At 35.6% G+C, this 24,293-nt stretch overlaps 1 protein-coding gene and 1 non-coding gene across 2 annotated transcripts in view; one reads left to right on the top strand and one right to left on the bottom strand.

Annotated features, from left to right (window-relative positions):
- The window catches only part of AGBL4 (AGBL carboxypeptidase 4), a 1,285,194-nt gene that overhangs the window by 1,145,340 nt on the left and 115,561 nt on the right, over positions 1-24,293 (bottom strand). The window contains exon 3 of the mRNA XM_060141936.1: positions 9,950-10,074. Coding sequence (XP_059997919.1) covers positions 9,950-10,074 — 125 coding nt within the window. The remainder of the gene's footprint in view (positions 1-9,949; positions 10,075-24,293) is intronic.
- On the top strand, positions 20,697-20,769 carry TRNAE-CUC (transfer RNA glutamic acid (anticodon CUC)). The gene has a single exon. It is a non-coding gene; the product is annotated as a tRNA-Glu (tRNA).

Raw genomic sequence — 24,293 nt, 5'->3', positions numbered from 1 at the left:
CAGAGGGTGGAGGATTAGGCCTGGGACCTCACCAGGCTCTCCCAGGCCCAAGTGGGCAGAGGAAACGCTGGCCACATTCCTTTCGGATCCTCCACTCTCCCGAGGGCCTCTCTCCATTCTTGTTGGTCCCCTCACTGTGGTTGGGCTCATCCTGAGCATGGAACCCCTCCCCTCCCCCAGCCACCCCTCAGGGGCACTGGTCCCATCCATTGAGCCTCTACTTTTCCTCCCCCTTCCCTCCCCACAACATCTAACCCAGTCACTCAGGGGTTCCTCCCATCCCCTTAGGTGTCCATGGTCCCCCACCAGTGCCTGGTAGGTGCCCTAGTTGTGAGGAGACGTGAACTCCATGTCCTCCTAGTCCTCCATCTTGACTCTGCCACCTGAGAGCAGGAAATGATTTTAAAGGTAGTAAAACCAAGGGGCAAGTTTTATTTTGCCATCTATGAAATGAAGATAATAATAATAACAGCCTCTCAGAGTTGTTGGGAAGATTCCATATAAACATTTAGTACAGTACTGGCACAGCATAAGTGATCAATAAATGGTGGTTATATTAATATCATGATAGTTGTCATTATTTCTATTCTTAGATATGGATGCACAAGGATGAATCTAAGGTAGCTCTTAGGTTTCCAATTTGAATGACTGCATGGATAGTAGTAAATTCACTGGAATGTCAAGCAGGCAGAAGAAGCAGATTGAGAGGGCAAGATAAAGAGCTCATTTTATAAATGATGAGCTTGAGATACCCATGAGACATTCAGTGGTGGTGTCCAAAAGGCAGTTCAAAGTAGGAGTTTTGATATCAGGAGAGATTTTCAAGTATAGACAGTATTGGGAATATGGAAAAGAAATGTAAGATGTAGTGATATGAGATGGAATTACGTATAAATGTTTAAGGATTTTGTAGAAGAGAAATCCATGAAGGAGAATCAAAAGAAATAGGCAAGAAGATACAAGGAGAATCAAAAGAGAGAAATACCAGGAAAGACAAGGTAACAGAATTTCCAACAGCAAACTGTCAACAGTATCAAATGCAAGATAAATTCACATAGTGAGTATAATATCTGTTGAGTTTAACAATATGAATATCACTTATGACTATTACAGTAATGAAATGCCTATTTAGTAAATACTACAAAGTATAATGCCAGCTAAGTCTATATTTGAGTGCTACCATTTTAAATTATGATAATAGTGCCTGGTCTAATTGATATAATGAACAAATACACTAACATTATAAACACAAAAATGCATTGATATATATGTATATCATGATTATAAATATACAAATAATTTTGGGTATAGTTCTTAGACTTACCACCAATTCCCAGAAACCAATAGAAGCCAACTTGAAAGAATAAAAATGTGTTCATGTTGGCAGTGTTTACAGTAAAACTGAAATAATATAGCTGATATACAAATTCTTTAAGCTTTCCATATTTTCTATATATTGAATGCTACCCTACTTTCTGAATGTTTCCTTGAACAAAGAACTTCTGACTCCATGAATCAGAAATATAGCTAACTTATGGTGTATCTTATAAAGACCATCCTAAAGTAAATGTGCCACCAACTTCATTCAACAAGTGAGTTTACTTAAGCTACTAATAAAAATATGTACCCATGTTGCAGACACTATTCAGGTCTTTTATTAACATCTATTATCAATCTTCCAAACAGTGCCTCAAGGCCAGTGGTATTAGACCAAATTTAAAGGTGAATAACTGAAGTTTAGTGGGGTTATGTAACTTGTCCAAGGACACAAAGCTGGCAAGTAACAGAATGAAGATTCTGACACCAAAGCTCATGCTTTTTACCACTACACTCTAATATTATCACTACTCCTGAACAATCAGAAGTAAGAGATGTTTTTTACATGCCAGTATACTTGAGAAAGATTTCTCTACTCTTTCTTTTCCTTACTGCTAAGACGGTTTCTTCTCCTAAACCCAATCTTTGTGAGAATAGCTCTATTTGCATTATCACTTAGTCTTCTGTAAGTTGCCTCTTTATATCCTTGGCTTACTTGGTTTTGTTTTTCTTTTTTTTCTGGTGAAAGTTCTTTATGTATTTTGGATACCAATCTTACATGTGTAATACATTGCACAAATTTCTTTTCCCAGAATAGTACATATCCTTCAACTTTAGGTCTTTGTCACATAGACTTTATTTTTACAAGCTCAAAAGTATCTATCTATTTCTTTATAATTTTGCTTTCCTGTGCCTTGCATAAGAAATTCAACCCTATTCCAAAGCCAATAACATATTTATTTTTTATTTATTTTCATAGTTTAAATTTTTAATTTGTTTGCATATTCAAGTCTTTAATCCATCTAAAAGGTTTTTAAAAATAATTTGAGATGGGGTGCTCTTTGTCATACAACTCTATTGATTGAATAGGCCCTACTATTCCTACTATTTTATAATACAAACTCTGTCATAGATCAAGTTTCCTTATATAAACAGCCTCGTTTCTGAGTTCCAGTTTGTCCATTTAGACTATTTGTCTATTCTTATTCAAATGCCATTCTATTTTAATCACTATTCTATAAATAAAAATTATTAGCTGAAATATAAGTTTCTATAAAATAAACACATACCTACTCATTATTCTTCTTTAAAGTTGGCTTAGCTATTTTTGACCCTTTGCTTTTCTACATGAATTATCTTATCAAGTTCTATGAAAAGAATGTGACAAGGATAATGATTTGAATTGTATTAATTCCAATGATTTTGGGTGATTTTGGGAGAACTGACATCTTTATAATATTGAGCTTTCACTTCCAAAAACATAGTTTGAATCTCATTTTATCAGATTATCCCTCAACTATCTCTCATTATTGATGTTATCTCTGTACCCCTCTGTCATTCCTTCTCATTTTTCAATGATTGCTGTTCAGACCTCACTGACATTTCTCCAATATATACAGAGACAATATTTCCAACACTCTGGGTACTTTGAGTTCCTCCTCTCCAATATCTTATCTTCCATTATATACCTCTAGCTGCTCCCATAATCATACTATACACCTTGATATTTCCAATAGTTACAATAATTGTAATTCCTTCAATTTTCTTTTAGTCATTCTACTACCTAATGACAGCCTCTTTGCAGCTTATTCACTATCGTACACTAACCACTGACTTCATAAGAATCTCCAACAAGAGTAAATAAAAATCCCTGTTTGCCTAGAAAAGTTCTAGTTTATGCCTGTTGTCCAGCTGTAATTATTAGAGCATCTTTCACTCTCAAAATTGACTGATTGGATAAAAATTGACATTGGATGGTATAGTTATGCTACTTTCAATGCACTGATCTATTGTGTTTTTACTACCCTTCACCTTTTCATGACTCCCCGTCCCCTTACTGTATTCTCTCTTCTCTAAGTTTGCTTGCATGCATCCTGGACTCTCTCAACTTTCTCTTATTTTGTGGTCTGTATTGCAAAAAAACACAACCATGGTCTGCTTCCGGCCATAATGAATTGCCTGGTAATAAGTTTACCCTCCCTCCATAAATAACTAGAATGCTGGACCAAAACATATAAACTATTTTTTTAAGACAGTGGACAGTAGGCAACTCATGATTGATCCCTGAGAGGGAGAAATAAGGTAAGGCTTCTGATCACTAAAGATTTCTGTCTGGAGGCACATTCTGAACTATGATGCAAGGCAAAGGAGCTCATGAAAAATGTGGATACCTCACTGAGTTAAACAGAAATTGGAGTTTACAGAGTTGGGTTAGTGATAATGTGGCTGGAATTACAGAACAGAGAGCACTGGAGAAGACTAAACTATGCACAGAAAAACTCCAGAAACTGACATAGGGCTCAACTTGATTCTTTGGCTGAATGCAAAGCTGTACATATATAAGGTAAGACTCCATGAAAATAAGCAAAGAATAATTACTAGAAAGTGGAAGAACAATTCCAGGAACTCACACAGAGCTGGGAGACATTCAAACCCAAACAAATCATAACACTTCACTAGAGACTCCAGAAGTATCACATCTTAGTAGCAGAGTTAAACTGGCCCTAAAGTTCAGGCTACTCTAGACCTGCCTTAGTAATACTTAAAAGCAAGCCTTGATGTTCACAATGGAGTAACTGGTTCTACATCTACCTAATACCATAAACAACTAAAAAACTGAATAAAATATTTGAAATAGATGTTTTCAGACACTGGATAATTAGCATCACAAAGGTGGGATCCCTAATAGAAGGGAAACAAATGAGATAATTCCTATGATAACTCCAGCTTTCGAGACACAGGAATGGGAGATGTTCTAATTGTAACCAGACAGATTAAAAAGACCCCTTTGAACACCTGGAGCACTCAGTAGATACTCCAGAAGGGTCGTGTCTGGACCCAGAAAGACCCAACAAACATCACTACATTAGGCCTGCACTAAGAAAACTTTAAATAAGCCTATGTGTATCATTGAGGGCAAAGAGAAAGACAAAAAATAGACATATAAAATAATTAATTAAACAGTATATTATAAAGTGATAGTTTCTAAAAGAGAAAGTAGAACAGCATATGTGGGGTGTGTGGAGGAGGACAAAATGAATAAGTCACTAAGGTTGGCCTCATAGAGAAGGTGGCATTTGTTATACAAATATCTGCTGGAAAGGGTAAATGGGAATAGTCATTGCCCTAAACCCTAAGCCAGTGCTCTAAGGTGGAAACATACCTGGCTTGAGGTACAGCAAAGAAGCCAGAGCTGTGTGGGCAAGGCAGAAAGTAGTAGGAAATGTGGTCAAAGCAGTGCGTATGTTGTAGGGTAGGATAGGTGGGTTTGACCAATGATTTTGCAGGATCTAGTAGGCCATTTTAGAGATAGCATCTTTTACGCTGAGATACAAAAGTTAATTAGAGGAGTTTAACAGAGTAATCATGTGATATGACCTACATCATAAAATTACTCCCATTTCCCTGTTAAGAGTACATATTAAAGACAGGGTAGGCCTAGAATATAAACAGGGGGCCAGTTAGGAGAGTTTTATCACAGACATAGAAAGTAATTGGCAGAGCTAGGCCTGGAATTCAGGCATGTCTAATATAGAGTACATATTCATAACAATTACAATTTGCTTGATGATGATGATTATGTTGATGATAATGATGATGACGATATTTTGCAATAGCAGATTTGAAAGAAGAAGAAAGAAGATGAAGAAAAGGACTAGAAGAAGGAGAAAGAGAAGGAAGAAGAGCAGAACAAAAACAGTAGTAATAATCTAGTAATAATTTGTTGTGGTAGTTTTTCCTTTTGCTGTTTTTAGTCTTATTTCTACTGTTGAGGTGTTTTAGTAAAAACAACAGCCATCAAGTAGTGAATCTCTATTATCTATCTACCAAACACCATGGTAGGCTCTTTAGCTGCACTTTCCCATTTAATATGCACAATGCTCACATGAAATAGTATTATCATCTTTGCTTTACAGATGGAAAACTGAGGTGCCAAGAGATTAATTTAACCGATCAATGGTAAAACAGCTCATAAGTATGACTCAGTATATAAACCCAAGTCTGTTTGAATCCATTGCCCTGTGATCTTTCTACCATGATATGTTGCCTCTGTTTACTGTCAAGTCTGGCCATAGCCAGGATGAAGTTTTACTGAGACTGAAATCGCCAGGATGGAGACTAAAGCAGCAGCAAACTCTTGGAATTTTTAAAGTCCAATTCAGACATGTCATATATAAAAGTGTGTGTGTGTGTGTGTGTGTGTGTGTGCACGCGCATGTGTGTGTGTGTGTGTGTGTTTAAGCTACATTACTGTTTATAATAATGTGAGAAATATTTCATTGTTTTAAAAAAAAATTTCACATTATATACCTCAGAGGAAATTCTGTTGGCACACCCAGACAAAACAGGATTGATGAAATAAGAAAGAGTCAAAATGATAAATAGGTATGTTTTGTTGTCTCAGGTTGTTCCTGGAATGCAGTTAATTCCTTTATGACTAGAGGCCTGAAACACTGCATTATATTCAAAGTAAGAGAGAAAAAAGAAACAATTTATGCTTAATGTATGAACTTCTGAGTTCATTAAACATTTCAAAACAAGAAATTAAAGAAAAAGCATCTCACTGACTGCTGATAGGACAGAAAAAATACTATAAATTGTCTGGCAGCAATTTAGAAATATGAATGAAGAGTTTTAAAAATATTAATATACTTTGCCCATCAATTTCCCTCAAGGAATTTATCCTAAGGAAGCAAAATGAAATCTGGGTAACACTTCATGCATAAAGATGTTTACTACAGTGTTATTTATAACAACCAATAATGGAAAATAATCTTTATGCCCAAGATTTAAAGAAATGGTCCAATAGTACATAGCTATTGTACAGCCATGTTTATGAGGTTTTTAATGACAGAAAATTGCTTGTGATACCATTTAGCTTCCTTATAAGTAAGATATAAAAATGTATATATGGTACAAATTTAATTATTCTCCAAAAATAAAATAGAAAATAAATAAGCCTAGAAGTAAATATGCCAAAAGTTAATAGTATTTGCTTCTAGGTAGTAAGATTATGGGTGTGTGTTTCGGGGGGTGGGGGGGAATGTGCTTTTTCTCTGCTTCTAATAATTATCTATATTTTCCAAATTTTCTACAGTGAGCATTGGATACTTTTATAATCAGAAAGGGGAAAAAATTAACTCAAAGAGATAAAAAGAGTATAAAGGAAAGAAAACAGTTTCAACAATCCAGGCACATCATTTTATTTCTTCTTATTGGCTGAAGTTTTATCATATTTAAATAGAAAGATTTGCTTTCACATCACACGAGTGTTCTGCTGCATCAATAATAATTTCCACATAAGAATATTTAATATAGGTTTTTCAGAGAGAAAATTACTTTTCAATAAAGATACCGGGATGTTTAGTTATCATAGATTCTTGCAAATGTACTATTTAACAACTACTTCAGGGGGTTAATATATCGGTCCTGGAATACAGCACCATATGTTCCAAGCTTTTATCACTTTCTAAAAACATAAGGAAGATAACCCAAAAGCTAGACCTGTTTATACAGTATATTTGATGCTTTGATTTTTAGTGGAGTCAGCCTTTGATGACTAATATTTCTTTTGCCCGCTAGTACCAAACCCTAAATAAGGCTCCTGACTAGATTACATTCATGAAGGTCTCATTTTAAAGGAAATTGGAGAGATGGAAAAAGATTACAGGAAGAGACATCATAAAAACAGGCCTCACAAGTCAAACTTAATAGTAAAACCATTCTTTTTCATATAGACAACCATGAAAACAAATATCCTGTGAGCTAGAGATATGTATTATATCTTTCCAGCAGATCTTTATGCCTTCTTGAGACAGATTTCCATAACTATATAATGTGATTACAGTTGAAGAAGCAATGGCCCACAGAAAGAGGCTGATAAAGCATCAGGCTCCAGGAAACCAGATAAACATGTTCATGATTTCTAATTGTAACAAGGGTAGGATAACACTGGATATGAAGCTAGAACTCAGACAGACCGAGCAAATATTGGTTCCTTCAACTTTAAAAATAAGTATCCATAAAACAGCACCAACTTTCTTATTAGAATAATAACTTGGAACATATTCATGTTACTTCCTTGATTGATAGAGAAGATTCAAAAGAGACTGTATGACTTTAACATGTAGTATGAAAATTATAACACCCTGGAAGAGACATTTTAAGCAACAAAATGAATATACGTGTAAGCAAACTAGAAGAGAAAAGAACAAGAAACTTTGAAATGTATGACCAACTTGTCCAAAAGACTATCCCAGGTCATATATAACTTAAGAAACACATTTTCCTAACCCTCGAGTCATCCCACTGCTCTGCAACTCCCTCACCTGACCATAGGAGTTATATAAGGATAGTCTTTATGAGAGACTAACATGAAAGAAAAACTAGACTAGGAATTCAACATGGCCCAAAGTTAAAAAAAACCCACTACAATGTCAGAGTTTCTGTTAGGTCTCTACTTATCAAAGGATATAAGAACAGACTCTGTTCCTTGAAAAGTAATCGGTCTCATTTCTTAGGAGTTAGTGGATTCCTGGTTACAGTAGGCAAGTTGAAAGGTATGCATGTGCTGTGCATAAACAGGAAAAGAGTAATCCCCTTTATGAATTTAGAAATCCTGGCAGATTATACTGCTTTAAAGAAAATGTTTCCTTTCCTTAATATGAATTGACTATACTGCCTCAGAATTACTGTTTGTTTTTCAGTGGTGTGTGTATGTGACAATTGTAAGTTACTGACATGAGACAGGCACACCAACAGAAGAATGAGGGGTTGTATGCTTACCTCACAGTAGCAGAGAGGTCTTCACAGGAAACCCAAACTTGGAGTGCCAAGATTCAGTCTTGTACATGTGGCTAAAGCCTCCTGTTGTGAGTTATACTCTCAAGAGTCAGTAACATAGACTTTGGAAAAAGCACTTTGAGGATCATTGATTGTCTTGCTGGAATAAGAGGGACAATCCTAGGGACAGGTGAAGTCCTGTAGGCAAAGTATAGGTTTCCCAAAGGTGGTTTCAGGGAAGGAATATTATTCTTACTATGAAAAACTGAAAAAAGAATTCCCTCATGGGAGAGTAAGCCAAACTAAGAAGCAAAGCAAGGAACTAAAGTTTGTCCTAGAGCAACAGTCTGTGTGAGGTTTAACTTTTTTCCCACTGTCCTAAATTGCTATATCATATATAGCTAACCATGTTCAAAGCTCTCCCATATATTTAATTCCTTCTAGTTAGCCCTAAACATCAGTAAACATTACATACACCCAGTCCTGTGTCAGTGGTGTAGAAAATTAAAAGAATCGGTAGTAAAGTGAAGTGGCTGTTCCTGAACCCCTCTTCTGCCGAAGCCAGCATGCCAGGAACAGCATTGTGTCAAGGACAAATGAGGGTCCCTAAATTCCAGACACTGACCACTGCCTACCTAACACATGACTCAAGTTGCAGTTGAAAGAAACAGAGAGAAGCAAGCAACCAGGTGAAAGAGCAAGCAGAATAGATTGACTTGGGAAGGGAAATTAAACAAACTCCTCACTTTCTCCCAAATATGCTAGAAAAAAATGACCCTGAAGGAAGAAGGCAGATGTTAGATTATAGGGCTATGCTTCATCTGCTTAAAAGAATCCTATCACTATGTGTACAAAATTTGTGCAAAGTCTTCCAGAAGCAGCTGTCTGATAATGATAACTGATTTCTTAGGGTTAGATTTTTATTAATGTTTTTCAAAGCATATGTCATTAGTTCTCTCTATTTTCATCAATACTTTTATTCAAAACAGATTTGAACAGGATTATAAAAACATACACTGTTATGTTAGAAAATGTAGATGAAGTAATCGTGGTTAAAGATAGATTAATACTATCAGAATAACAGAAAAGTTAGTATACAAAAACAAAAGCAAAAAAGCTTTCCAGAGTCATTATATTGGGCTATAAAATTGGCTCAGAGTTTTCCAGCAGCCAAAGCAAAGGGAAAAAGTAGGATGAGTTACAAGAATCATATTGTTTTTAAGATAGAAACACCTTGTTATACAGGAGAAGAAAAGCTTTTTCTGAAACTGAGTCCTGTGAAAAAAATAACATACAGAACAGCACTCCATAATAAACATAATAGCAAGTCACTTGCAATGGTTCCTTGTAGTGTCCCCCAAGGAAGCCTAGCACATAACACTAATGCTTCCATCGGTAAAGAACACTTTGAGTTCTCAGATAATCTATTTGTTTTTTTCATAATCACCGTATAGCAAAAGTTAGCATATTATACCTGTTACTGTCTATCTCTTAAAATAAAATGATATCAATACAGCACATATCTAAGAATATATTCCTAATATGGTCATTATTTTGATATTACTAAAATAACACAAAAGCATAATCTTCCTACCAAAACCACAATGAAAGTATCCACTATTTCTCTCACCTGTGATTCTTTCACGTTCTCAACAGTAAAGTTGAACCAGACTCGGAAGCGTGGATTACAGGTATCCGGCCTAATGAATAAATCATACTCGAACTCAGAGACCTGGTCCACCCGTCCAAGGTTACCTGTTAATAAAAATTAAGAGAGCTGGGTTTTAATAGAAGTTCATGAAGCTCAATGATATATACATTTAAATATTATGAGCTCTGACAATGACATTTGTCATCATTCAGTACTTATAGGTTCATTTTTCACAATCTGCAGGGCTGCCAACTCTGAATGTAGTCCAGAAAGAGGAGGTTTTCAGCTAGTCTAGGCTGTGGTATAAGCAACTCTTCCTATCTATATGACCTAGCAGATCTATTTGCGCTACAAGTATCTTTGACAGATCGGGATGCTGTATAGAGCATGTGGCAAGCCCCCGTAAACCAAGTAAGAATCACAACCAAACTTCAGTTTCCTAGTTAGAAAAACAAAGATGATAATACCTCATGTATTTTGTATTAAGCATTATGGTATACAAATTACCTCTAATATATTTGATCTTGTTTAATTCTCACAACACGGCTACGCAGTTTGTACTGTGTTTGGTGTATTTCCAAACTTCTATCAGAACATGTTAAAGAATATATAAAGCAGAGTAAGTTTTAAACAAAAATTAGGAGTAGTTGCTACATAGCAGTAATAATGGTAAAGTCGCAAACAACCATGAAATTAATTTCCATTTCCTCCACCAACAGAACAGGCATATCAAAAATGTATTAACTTAGATGTGAGTCCCATTCTTTGTCTCTCCTCTCTCTGCCTGATATTCTAATGAGTGGTAAATTGCCCAAAATGTTAACAGTGGGATGCTATAAAAACAAAAGCTAAGAGTCTTATGAATTCCCAAACCAGATAATCAACAACTAAAGAAGAGTAAACACAACTATAGAAAACAACAAAGCAATTGATTGAGAAGTCAGTATAGTATTGCACTTGAAGAGCACAGCAACATCCTACTTTTAACAGTAAGGTCCTTCTGTATAGCACAGGGAACTATATTCAATATCCTGGGATAAACCATAATGGAAAAGAATATAAAAAAGAATGTATATATGTATATAACTGAGTCACTCTGTTGTACAGCAGAAATTAACACAACACTGTAAATCAACTATACTTCAATTAAAAAAAATTTTTTTTAAATAATTCCATAAGTCATCCCCCAAAAATGAGCTCTAGCCTATCTTTCTCCAAAAGAACACTCAGAATTAAACTTTAACCTTATATCCACCAAAGTTTTTAATTATTTCTTTTACAAGTTCTACTGGCATGTCACTTGTTTTTCTGAGCAACAGTTGTAGTAGATGCAGTACTAGCCTGGGAATCATCAGACCTGAATTCGAGCTCAATTGACTCACTGTGCAACAATGGCCTCATTATTGTAATATTCTGCAATACTCTGCAATATTCTCATTTTGCAGATGAGGACTCTCAGGGCCTCATCTGCAAAATGAGAATATTGAGTTACCTAACTTCTAAGGTTCCTTTCAGCTGTAACATTCTTTGGCTGCCTGACTCTATGATTGATCAGGCAGCGATCCAAGACAATAAGAGAACCCTTCCTTCAAAACCAAATCAATTAACCTTAGGGTGATTTTTGTCTGCTCTCATTAAAATATGGGTGGAGAAACCAAACTTATTCTTCCTTCCAGAACCAAAACGATCAGTTACCTCAAGTTAAGTACATAAATATTTTTAAAAATGCATTGATGGGAAAATACAAATAAGAGCTAATCAGGACGAAAAACTTTTAATTTTTCTAGTTTCAATTGTCTTCAGAATTTCCAAGGAGATTCTTCAATGAAATAGTCCTTTCAAATATTATCCTCCAAAAATATTTACTAAGCTTCTGTTGTAAAGGGCAAAACACTTACTACATGAGAGCACTAAACTTGAAATCAGAAGATCTAGACTCAAGTTTTATCTCTGTCACTTACTGAGTGACCTTGGAAAATTCACTTAACCTCTATCAACCTCTGCTTTTTCAACTATAAAGTAAGAATCGTATAAATAGAAATATGAATATTTATCTCTAGGTTAATTAATATGAACATTAATTTTAACTAGTATATAACTGATATTAACACGAATTTTCAATAGAAAATTAACATTTTCTGAGCATTTCTACAAGCCACATAGTGTCCCAAATGCTAGGTATACTAACCTATTGAATTCTCACAACAACACCCACGTGGTAGAAACCATTACTATCCTCATTTTACATATGAAAAAAACAAGGGACGAAGATATAAAATAACTTATCCAAAGCTATACAGCATGTAAGCAAGTATGAGTCAGCTGGAATTTGAATTCAAACAATATGTCACTAGACAACAGCTTCTACTAAAAGAGCTGGTTGGAAGAATATAAAGATAATACAACACACTGAAGGTACAATATAAGTTATAATCCTTAATAAAAACTTACTATCCTTAAAACAACAAAAAGTGAAAAAAGCCACTATTTTCTTGACTTCTAAAATTTCATGGTTGAAAAATTAAACATTAATGTACATTTCAACATTCAAAGGAAAGAAGATTTTTATTTTGTTTTTAATTCTGGACCACTATAAATGGATTCTGACTAATAATAACATGTCTTAAAATTGTTGCTATATATTGTGTCTAATAATAATGCACCATATGTGTCTTAAAACTTACAGTTTCAAAATTATTTCAGATCTTATATATTACTAAAGCCTCACCATGACCCCATAATGAGTAAACTGAGACTCAGTAATGTTTAGTGCTTGCTTAAATTCATGCTTTAAAGCACCACGGCGAGACCTTGAAACAAAGACTTTTTTTTTTTTTTTTTTTTTTTGCGGTACGCAGCCCTCTCACTGTTGTGGCCTCTTCCGTTGCGGAGCGCAGGCTCTGGACGCGCAGGCTCAGCGGCCATGGCTCACGGGCCCAGCCGCTCCGCGGCATGTGGGATCCTCCCAGACCGGGGCTCGAACCCGTGTCCCCTGCATCAGCAGGTGGACTCTCAACCACTGCGCCACCAGGGAAGCCCGAAACAAAGACTTCTGACTCCATTGTGTTACACTTTGGAATATACCATACCTACAGCCAATTCATTTCTTCAGCCATTCAATCAGTTATTCATTCAAAAAGTACTATACTATGTACTATACAATAGAACAGATAGTAAGTCAAACAAAAAGGTCTTTGCTTTCACTAAGTTTACAGTTCCAAATAATAATAAGCATCTGGTCTTTGGTCTTCTGTAACTATTCTGTTGGCCTTCTTCACCATTCCTATGAGGAGTATTCTCTCTGTGTGTATGCATAAAAATGCTTTCCTTGTATCACCAATAATATTTCAACAAAGTGCCAATTTATGATGTTCTGAAAACAGCTATTGAAATAAGCTGACCATGCCTCTATATCATCTGGTTCCCTTCCACTTATACGAAAGGAAAGAAAAAAAAGCAAATAAGAATTTAAAATATAGGACAAATACAAAAAAAAATTATATGTAGATTTTAAACAAAATATATCAATAAATGTGTTAAATATAAATGGACTAAATATTACAAACAGAGATAAAAATACTCTGGATAAAAAAACAACTATATATATTGCTTATAAAGACAAACTTTACATTTAAGAGCACAGAAAGACTGAAAATAAATGGTCCTTTCAACTATCATCAGCCAAAAATATTTACTGAGCCCTATGTTGTAGAGGGTACAATACTTATTAATTTAATGAAAAAGTTTTAACAGGAAAGCACTATCAAAAAAAAGCTAATGTAGCTGAGACAAGGTAGGCTTTAAATCAAGAAATGTTACTAGAAATGAACAGAGATATTTCATGATGCAAAAAAGGTAAGTCCATCAACAAGACACAAAAATCTTGAAAGTATATACAACTAACAATAGATCTTCAAAATATATAAGTAAAATTTGACAAAATAAAAGAAGATAGAGACAAATTTAGAAACATAGTGAGAAATTTTAACATACCAATACCACAAACTGAGAGAAACCAAGATAATATTCAGAAAGGATTTAGACAATTTGAAAATGTGATTTAAAAGGATATCTAGTTCTAATTACAGAACACTTTTCATTTGTAGAACTACAGAATATATATCCTTTTCAAAAGAACATGGTATATTCACAAAATTGATCATATGTTGATCTATGAAGGAAGTCTCAACAAATTTCAAAGGAATTTATACTATATTGCATATGTTCTCTTATCCCAGTGATAGTATTTTAAACTAAATCATAATCAATATATGTCAATCAAAATTTGTGGGATGTAGCTAAATCAATTCTAAGATGGAAATATATATGTACACATACACATAGATGGATTTTCACTGATTTACACATAATATAAAATGTACTCTGAAAATCAATTATCTAAGCTCCTATTATAAGAAGCTAAAAAGTGGGAATATATATTGAAACAACCACTATGGAGAACAGTTTGGATGTTCCTTAAAAAACTAAAAATAGAACTACCATGTAACGCAGCAATCCCACTCCTGGGCATATACCCAGAGAAAAACATAATTCAAGAAGACGCATGCACCCCACCATTCATTGTAGCACTATTTATAATAGTCAGGACATGGAAGCAACCTAAATGTCCATCAACAGAGGAATGGATACAGAAGATGTGGTACATATATACAATGGAATATTACTCAGCCATAAAAGGAACAAAACTGGTAATATGGAAAGACGTGGATGGACCTACAGACTGTCATACAGAGTGAAGTAAGTCAGAAGGATATAAACAAATATCATACATTAACGCATATATGTGGAATCTAGAAAAATGGTATAGATGATCTTATATGCAAAGCAGAAATAGAGACAGAGACGTAGTGATCAAACGTATGGATACCAAAGGGGAAAGGCTGGGGGATGGGATGAATTGGGAGATTGGGATTGACATATATACACTACTGATACTATGTATAAAATAGATAACTAATGAGAACCTACGGTATAGCACAGGAAACGCTACTCAGTGCTCTGTGGTGACCTAAATGGGAAGGAAATCTAAAAAAGAGGGGATATATGTATACGTATACCTGATTCACTTTGATGTACAGTAGAAACTAACACAAAATTGTAAAGCAACTATACTCCAACAAAAAATTAATTTAAAAAAAGGAGAGAACAATGTAGAGAATCCCATTTAAAAAGAAAGAAGAGCGATACTTTCAAACAAAAAAAGTGGAAGGAAATAAGACAGGTAAGAGGAGAAAATCATATAAATTTTTAAATGTACTCTGCAGAAAATTTAAAACATGAAGAGATAGTTTTTTTGAAAAAGACTTTTAATATGAACAGACTCCAGCAAGCTCATACAGAAAAAATAAAGAGTAAGAATACACATATAATAATATCAAAAATTAAGAGAGACTAGTACTACATGTCCTTTACAATCAGACAAGAAGAAAAAAAAAGCAACAAACATATTGTAAACTATGTATGTCAATACATTTGAAAAATAGATGAAATGTATAATTTCTTATAAAAACACAGTTTATTGAAACCAGAATATGAAGCAATATAAAATGTGAATTACTCAATAACTACTAAAAGGACCAGATCCTTAATTTTAAATGTTCCCACAAAAAGAATTCCAGTCCTAACGGTTTCACTTCTGAACACCTATAAATTTATAAGAAAGAGTTAATCTCAAGCACATTCTTCCAGAGGAAAAAAGGAAACATTTCCCAATTCATTTTATGAAGCCAGGACAATATTATACCAAAACATGACAAGATTATTACAAAAAAAGGAAACATATAGATAAATCTGTTTCACAAACCTAGATGTAAAATACTAAAGAAAATACTAGCTAATTTAGTCCAATCATCAATAGAAGAGATGACGGATCATGAAAAGTTGGAATTATTACAAAATAACATTTAAGGATCATCAATCCAAACAACATATTAACAAAATAAAGAACAAATAGGTGATCGTCTCAAAAGCAGAAAAAGTATTTGATAGAAAAGCAACATCTCTACTTCTGGCTCAGACATGTTGAAGTAACTATAAAGAGACTAGCCCCACTGTCAAGAATTTTAAAGCTGGGAAAATATATTAAACAACTGTTTTCAGACATTAGGAAATAGACAACATGATACAGCGATCCATGAGAGAAGAGACACTCACAAGATGAGCTCCCACAATAGGACTGACTCTCCACCACGGAAAGACTTCCCAACTATGTCAGGAAACCAGACACCAACCAGACTAAAGAGGTCCCGTGAGCTGTGTATACAGAAATAAAATTTGAAGCTGTTTAAGCAGCTGAAATCTGAGAGTAGGGCATTAGAAAACTATACAAGATGGTGGTAGTGACGGGGTAACCCAGAAAACTCTAGGATCATTTCTTGTAAGTCTGTGGCTGAGGGCTAGACAGCACATGCATAGGGTGAAACTACATTAGATTTATCAAAGAGAACTTACTTCAGTGTTGAAAGAAAATCAGAGATACAGTAAGTTCCCTACATATGAATGACTTACATTCCAAGAGCACATTCGTAAGTCCAATTTGTTTGTAAGTCCAACAAAGTTAGCCTAGGTATCCAACTAATACAATTGGCTATATAGTACTGTACTGTAATAAGTTTATAATACTTTTCACACAAATAATGCATAAATAAACAAACACCAAAAACAAAGAAAACATTTTTAATCTTAGAATACAGTACCTTGAAAAGTACAGTAGTACAGTACAACAGCTTGCATACCGGGGCTGCATCGAGTGAAACAGGCAAGGAGAGTTACTGACTGGAGGAGAGGGAGGAGGTGGGAGATGGTAGAGCTGAAGGATTTCAGCAATAGGAGATGGAGGGCAAGCTGCAATTTCACTCACACCTGACGTTGATGGCACAGGTTCTGGTTCCTCGCTGGATTCAATTCTATCTACTCTCTTCAAAAAATGATCCAGTGATATCTGGATAGTAGCTCTTTTTTTCTCATCATAGATGACATGGTAGCATTGGATTGCATTCTGAACGGCTGCTGCAACCTTCCTGTACCATTCTAGGTTTGGGTCCTGTGCCTCAAAAACTAACAGTGCCCCCTTAAATAAAGAAAATCCCCTTACCATTTCCTGAGTCACGAATCTCTTCAGTTCTTCAGTTACTTCTTCCTCTTGTCTCTCTTTGTCCTTTCTCTGGGCCTCCAATTACATCAAGTCTTCACTAGTAAGCTCCTCGTGTTGCACAGCAAGGAGTTTAATGAAGTCGTCCTCTTGAAGATCTAGCTCCAGCTTCTTGCTGAGGGTCACTAAGTTGCTGAAGACCTCTTTGGACTCCTTATCCACCTTCTCAAGTCCACAAAAATCATGAACAACCTGCGGGCAAAGGTTTTTCCAAACCCCATTCATGGTGACAGCCGTAACCTCACACCAAGCAAAGTCAATGTTTTTCATGGCCTTGTAGATGTTATAGTCCTTCCAAAATTGTTGCAAGGTTGTTCCAGATTCATCACTTGCCTTTACTGCCTGACAAAAAGTGTGACGTAAATAACATTTCTTGAAAGTCGCTATAACTCCCTGCTCCATAGGTTGGAGCAACGTCGTATTCGGTGGCAAATGCACTACTTTGACATTGGGATGAAAGTCATCCATGAATGGGGGCTGGCCCAGGGCATTGTCAAACAGCAAAAGAATGTTGAATGGGATGTCCTTCTCCAAGCAATATTTCTGTACCTCTGGGATAAAGTGGTGGAAAAACCAATCCTGGAAAATGGCCTGTGTAACCCAGGCTTTGGGGTTACTCTTCCACACAACAGGAAGAGAACCTTTGGCTATGTTTTTAAGGGCTCTTGGGTTCTCTGAAAGATAAACTAAGAGAGGTTTTAGCTTCACATCACCAGAAGCATTGCCACCAAACAAAAGAGTTAGCCTATTCTTTGCTGCTTTATAGCCTGGCATCAAATTTTCCTCCTTACTGATGTAGCTTCAGTCTCACATCCTCTTCCAGTACAGTCCTGTCTCATCCACATTAAAAACCTGCTCGGGTAAATGCGCTCCTTCATCAATAATTTCTCGAAGCATTTCAGGAAATTCCTGGGCAGCTACCATATCTGCACTCGCTGCCTTGCCACTTACTTTTACATTGTGAAGGTTAGCACTAACCTTGAACCAATGAAACCAGCCATGGCTGGCACTAAAAAATGCGCCCTCTGATTCTTTACCGTGTTTCTTCTTCAAGTCTTCATAAAGCCTTTTAGCTTTCTCTTGAATCAGCATTAAGCTGAGTGGGACCCGATGCTGATGCTGATCCTGCATTCACACACTGAGAAGTTTCTCTATCTCTTCCATCACTTTTCTATGCTTCCTCAATATTACTGTTGACATCAGCAGCACAGCAGACTTCACATGTTCCATAATCTTGTCCTTGTTCTTTAGAATTGTGCCGATGGTTGAATGATTCATGTTACAAGAATGAGCAACGTCTATCATCTTTTTGCTTTGCTCTACTCTCTCAATAAGTTTCACTTTTGTTTCCATCGTTACCACTTGGTGCTTCTTACCGGTACCAGCTACATCACTGCTACTTTTATGCTTGCTTCCAGACACCCTGGACTTGAAGTAAAGATACTGTACTACTGTACTCTACACAGTACTGTAAAGTACACAAAAGCACCACCACTTGTAGAGGATGCAAGCATGTGACACGTACACTAGACACATGAACTAACTTACATGATTGGACATGTGAACGCATGCTCACAACTTTGAAAGGTCACAACTTGAAGGTTTGTATGTAGGGGACTAACTGTACTAGAGATGAAGCAATGCTGGGTAAGACGGTGTTGGGAGCCCAGTACAGCTAAAGTGGAAGAACTTCTAACACCTCATACATAATAGTCAATTGAGATACCAGAAGGGACATACCTTAGAAATAAGAACCATGTCCTAAAGAAAGAACTATTCTATATTTCCTGAAAACCAAGCTCTGATAAAACCTTCATGTGTGAGAAAGCTTGGACTCAAGTTAGAGTAGTTCAGAAATACCTAGGGCATCTGACAAATCTATCTCAATAAAATTTAAAACCATGCCTAGAGAAGTTTAAGGTAATCAACCTTGAAATGATCAGTAATTGAACTGACTTCTATAATAAACACCAATTTGCTTCAGAAGAGGATAACAGAATCCATTCTCTAAAAGGTATCACAATCTAAAGTTACTAGATACTTTAATTAATTAATTAGCTAATTAATTAATTTTAATCCTTAATCAAAGGAGTGGAGAGAAGCAATTAATACAAATCCACAGTGAGATTCAGATGTACTATTTAGCAGACAAAGACATTTTAAATTGGCTGTTATACTCAAAGAACAAAAAGAAAACATGTTATAGGAATTAAAGAAAATTATAATTTTCATGTGTGAATGGATAGGAAATTTCATCAGAAAAATGAAAACTTTTTTAAAAGATCAAATAAACATTCTATAACTAAAAAGTACAGTAATTAAAATGAAAAACTAACTTGATGGGCTTAACACCAAATTAGAGACAGAAAAGAGTCAGTGAATTTGAAGATGGATCAATTTTAAAGTAATATAATCTGAAGAACACAAAAAAGAAATGGAAGAAAAATAAACAGAGCCCCAGAATAAGCCAAAAATTTCCCAAATGTAATAAAAAATATAATGAATTAGGTATCTTAGAATCTCAGAAAACCTCATACAGGATAAATAAAAAGAAAAAATAACAAGGAATGTGTGAGTTAGTATATAAATGGATATTCTCCATTTCATTACTTGAGCATTGGAGTTCTTAGGCCAAAGATTAAATCAGTTTTTTTAAAAAAGTTCCTGGGAATTCCCTGGCGGTCCAATCGTTAGGACTCCACGTTTTCACTGCTGTGGGCCTGTGTTCGATCCCTGGTCAGGAAACTAAGATCCTACAAGCCGTGCTGCAGGGCCAAAAAATAAAATAAAATAATTTTCCTGTTTCATTTTCTGTTACCAGATTCAAAATATGAGAATAGGATTGAGGAGACCCAAAAGAATGTGTACCTCAAGACCTAGGCTGAAATGCGCAAGGACATTTTTAGAAAGCAGGTGAGTAAAGGGACTTTACTCATCTCTTATGAAAACTCAGAAGAACCTATATACTGTTTTCTTTTGTTTCAATTTTTTAAATTGAGGTTTAGTTGATGTACAATATTAAGAGCTTACAGACTGTTGATGATACTAGGTAATTTCCTGTGTAGGAAAAAAATTATCTGCTTTAAAATTTATATTGGAAATATCTCATTGAAAGCATTAAGATTTCTCTACATGTTGTCAGGGAGTGGCCTAAACATAACGAGTGTTCTAATAATGAACGGTTATCTGTGGGTGCTTATATAAAGTTGATAATCACCTTAACATAAAGGAAAAAGGAAGATGAAGAAAAGACTATTCAAACAAGAATGATATTAGCTGGCAAGTACAGCATTTAAAGGAGAAGTGTACTTACCTAAAAATTGGAACACTTAACAGCTGATAACTATCCTTCAGAGTTCTTCATGGCCTCTGTTCTGGCATAAATCGTCTGTGAACATGCTTCAGACATCACAAGACAACCTTTTCAGGGTCTTATGCATTCATAGTAAGATGAGTTTCTAGACAATTTATCATGATGTAAGACCTTGGATTTTGATGTTCTTGTACAAATGAGTAAATCACTGAAGTTCAATTTAAAGAGTCCATTGAGGGAGTTCCCTGGTGGTCCAGTGGTTAGGACTCTGCACTCTCACTGCTGTGGGCCCAGATTCAATCCCTGGTCAGGGAACTAAGATCCCACAGGCCATGCAATGCGGTCAGTAAATAAATAGTCCACTGAGTTTTACCCACATTTAATTCAATCAGATTCTCTTGTTTAAAAAGTAAATGACTGGTATTGTTTTTAATTATCCTGACAGTGTATAACATAATGTCCCCTTTTCCAGGGATTCTTGATAAAACTCTGTATGTATTACAAGATACATGGGACATCCATGTTGGTCCAGCAGTTAAGACTCTGTGCTCCCAATGCAGGGAACCTGGGTTCGGGGAACTAAATCCTGCATGCCACAACTAAGAGCCCACATGCCGCAATTAAAGATCCTGCATGCCACAACTAAAGATCCCTCACACTGCAACAAAGATCTCACACGTGGCAATGAAAGGCCCACATGCCACAACTAAGACCCGATGCAGCCCAAATAAAAATATTAAAAAAAAAAACCAAGAAACAGCGATTATTGAGTCTTCCATGGTGCCACAGTTACCCAATATGGAGGCAATCATGAGAAATTAAAGTCCTTAGAAAGAGAAGGGAAAAGAAGTTCACTCATGGTGAACTTCTTTGTTCCTCATGATGTGTAAACATTTTATTATCAGAAAATCCACCCATATCTAGTGCTTGTGGGATTACATGCTCAGCTTAGTTAGAATATTCATTAGTAAGGGGAGAGGTAAATACAAATTTTAATTGTAAAATTTTGTGATAGTAATTATACTTTGTACCTCTAGTAAATATGAATAAATATTGAGTTTTGTATATTTTCATTTATTGAAAATGTAGGAGTTTTTTTATTTGGGTCTCATTCTTTTTGTAATTAAAGAGAGGAACAGGGCTTCCCTGGTGGCACAGTGGTTAAGAATCTGCCTGCCAATGCAGGGGACACCGGTTCGAGCCCTGGCCCGGGAAGATCCCACATGCCATGGAGCAACTAATACCATGCGTCTCAACTACTGAGCCTGCGCTCTAGAGCCCATGAGCCACAACTACTGAGCCTGCGTGCCACAACTACTGAAGCCTGCGGGCCTAGAGCCCATGCTCCACAATAAGAGAAGCCACTGCAATGAGAAGCCCACGCACCACAATGAGGAGTAGCCTCCACTCGCCAAAACCAGAGAAAGCCCGCCCACAGCAACAAAGACCCAAAACAGCCAAAAATAAAAATAAAATAAATAAATTTATTGTAAATAAAGAGAGGAACAAGCCATCTATTAAAGCAGCAAATTCCCCAAAAGCAAAAAAGCAAGAAAGAAAAGAAAAAATACCTCAACCTAGGCACATAATCGTCAAACTGATAAAAAATACATATAAATAAAAAAGCTTGAAAGCAACCAGAAAAAAAAGCCATAATACATACAGAAGGACAACAATAAGAATGTCCATTGACTTCTTTTCAAAAATAATGGAGGAGAGTAAATAACATTTCTAAAGTGATGAAAGAACAAAACTTGCAACCCATAATTCAATATTCAATAAAATATCCTTAAAAATAAGGGTAAAATAGGGGCTTCCCTGCTGGCGCAGTGGTTGAGAGTCCCCCTGCTGATGCAGCGGACACGGGTTTGTGCCCTGGTCCGGGAAGATCCCACATGCCGTGGAGCGGCTGGGCCCGTGAGCCATGGCCGCTGAGCCTGCACGTCCAGAGCCTGTGCTCCGCAACGGGAGAGGCCACAACAGTGAGAGGCCCGTGTACCACAAAAAAAAAAAAAAAAAACAAAAAAAAGGTAGAATAAAACATTCCCAGATAAATAAATTAAAGTTGAGAGAATTTATTGCCAGCAGATCTTCACTACATGAAAAGCTAAAAGATGCAAAAATATATTAGATGGGATTCATAGCTATAAGAACATATAAACAACACTAAAATAGTGAATAAGCATGTAAATATAATAAACTACTTTTGTCTCAAAAGTTTCTTAAAGGCTACTAACTAAAGTTTTTTTTTTTAATGACATCTTAAGGGAGGTTTGCAAAGTATGTAGAAGGAAAATATATGACAACAACAGCATCAAGAATTGGGACGGGTAAATAGAATTAAACTGATGCGAGGTTAGTAGAATGTAGAAAGAATAAGTTTTGAGTTAAAAAAAGGTAGTAATTACAAAGTACACAGTGTGAAGTGTTAAGGGTGAAATGGGAAAATATTGACTCTGAAATGGCTTGATGAGTTATCAAGCTATGGAAAGACACAGAAGAAAATTAAATGCATGTTAATAATCAAAAGAAGCCAATATGAAAATGCTACATACATACTGTGTGATTCCAACCATATGACACTCTGAAAAAAGGTAAAGTATGGAGATAATAACAAGATCAAATGTTAGGGGATGGAGAGATTAATAGGCAGTAGAGGATTTTTAGGGCAGTGAAAATTGTCTGTATGACTACAATGATGAATACTTGTAATTACATATTTATACAAACCAATAGAAAGTGCAATACTAAGGGTGAACCCTAATGGACTTTGGGTTGATTATGATGTGTCAAGTGGTTCATCAATTGTAACAGATATACCACTCTGGTGGGGGACATTGATAATGGGGGAGCCTATGCATGTGTGGGGACTGCATTATTTGAGAAAGCTCTGTACATTCCTCTCAATTTCGCTGTGACCTAAAAGTACTCTAAACAAATTTTTAACAAAAAATTTTTAAAGAATTTGGTAAGTTATAACTGCATATTTTTAGTTCTAGAGAAACCATTAAAGTAAATATAAAATAATGTTACTAAGAATGCAATACAGAAGATATATAACACTAAACAAAAATTTTATTAACCCAAATGAAGGCAGTAAAAGAACAACAGAGTAACAAGAAACAGAAGAGGCAGTAAGAAAATGAATACCAAGATATTTCATTTAAGTACAACATATCAATAATTACACTAAAATAGAACAAATATATAAACAAACATTCCAGTGAAAAGCAGACATTGCTAGATTGGAATAAAAAGCCAGATCCAAAAGACCAAAAAAATCTGAAATTAAAATAATTTTTAATTTTTCCTTCTTCCACCTATGAAAAAGGAGTGATCCATATTTAGACATAATCAAACTGTCAAAAGTCAAAGACCAAAAACTCTTGAACACAGCAACAAACATCATAGCAACTCATTATGCTCAAGGAATCCTCAGTAAGATTAACAGCTGAGTTCTCATCAGAAACATGGAAGTCAGAAAGCAGAGGGATAACATATTCAAAGTGCTGAAAGAAAATATTTGATAGGCATCAGAAATACTCTTCAAAAATGAAGAGACATTAAGACATTAGCAGATAATCATACCTGCCCTACAAGAAAAACTGAAGGATGTCCTTCTAGTAGAAATGAAAGAACATTAGAAAATAACTGAAATCCACATGAAGAAATAAAGAGCACCAGTAAATGTAACTAGATAGGTAAATATAAAAGACAGTATATAGGGCTTCCCTGGTGGTGCAGTGGTTGAGGGTCCGCCTGCCGATGCAGGGGACACAGGTTCGTGTCCCAGCCTGGGAAGATCCCACATGCTGCAGAGCGGCTGGGCCCGTGAGCCG

This window comes from Lagenorhynchus albirostris, chromosome 2, assembly GCF_949774975.1.
Source record: "Lagenorhynchus albirostris chromosome 2, mLagAlb1.1, whole genome shotgun sequence".
Taxonomy (NCBI): domain Eukaryota; kingdom Metazoa; phylum Chordata; class Mammalia; order Artiodactyla; family Delphinidae; genus Lagenorhynchus; species Lagenorhynchus albirostris.
Note: the sequence above shows the minus strand (reverse complement) of the source record. Positions and strands in the feature narration are given on the sequence as shown.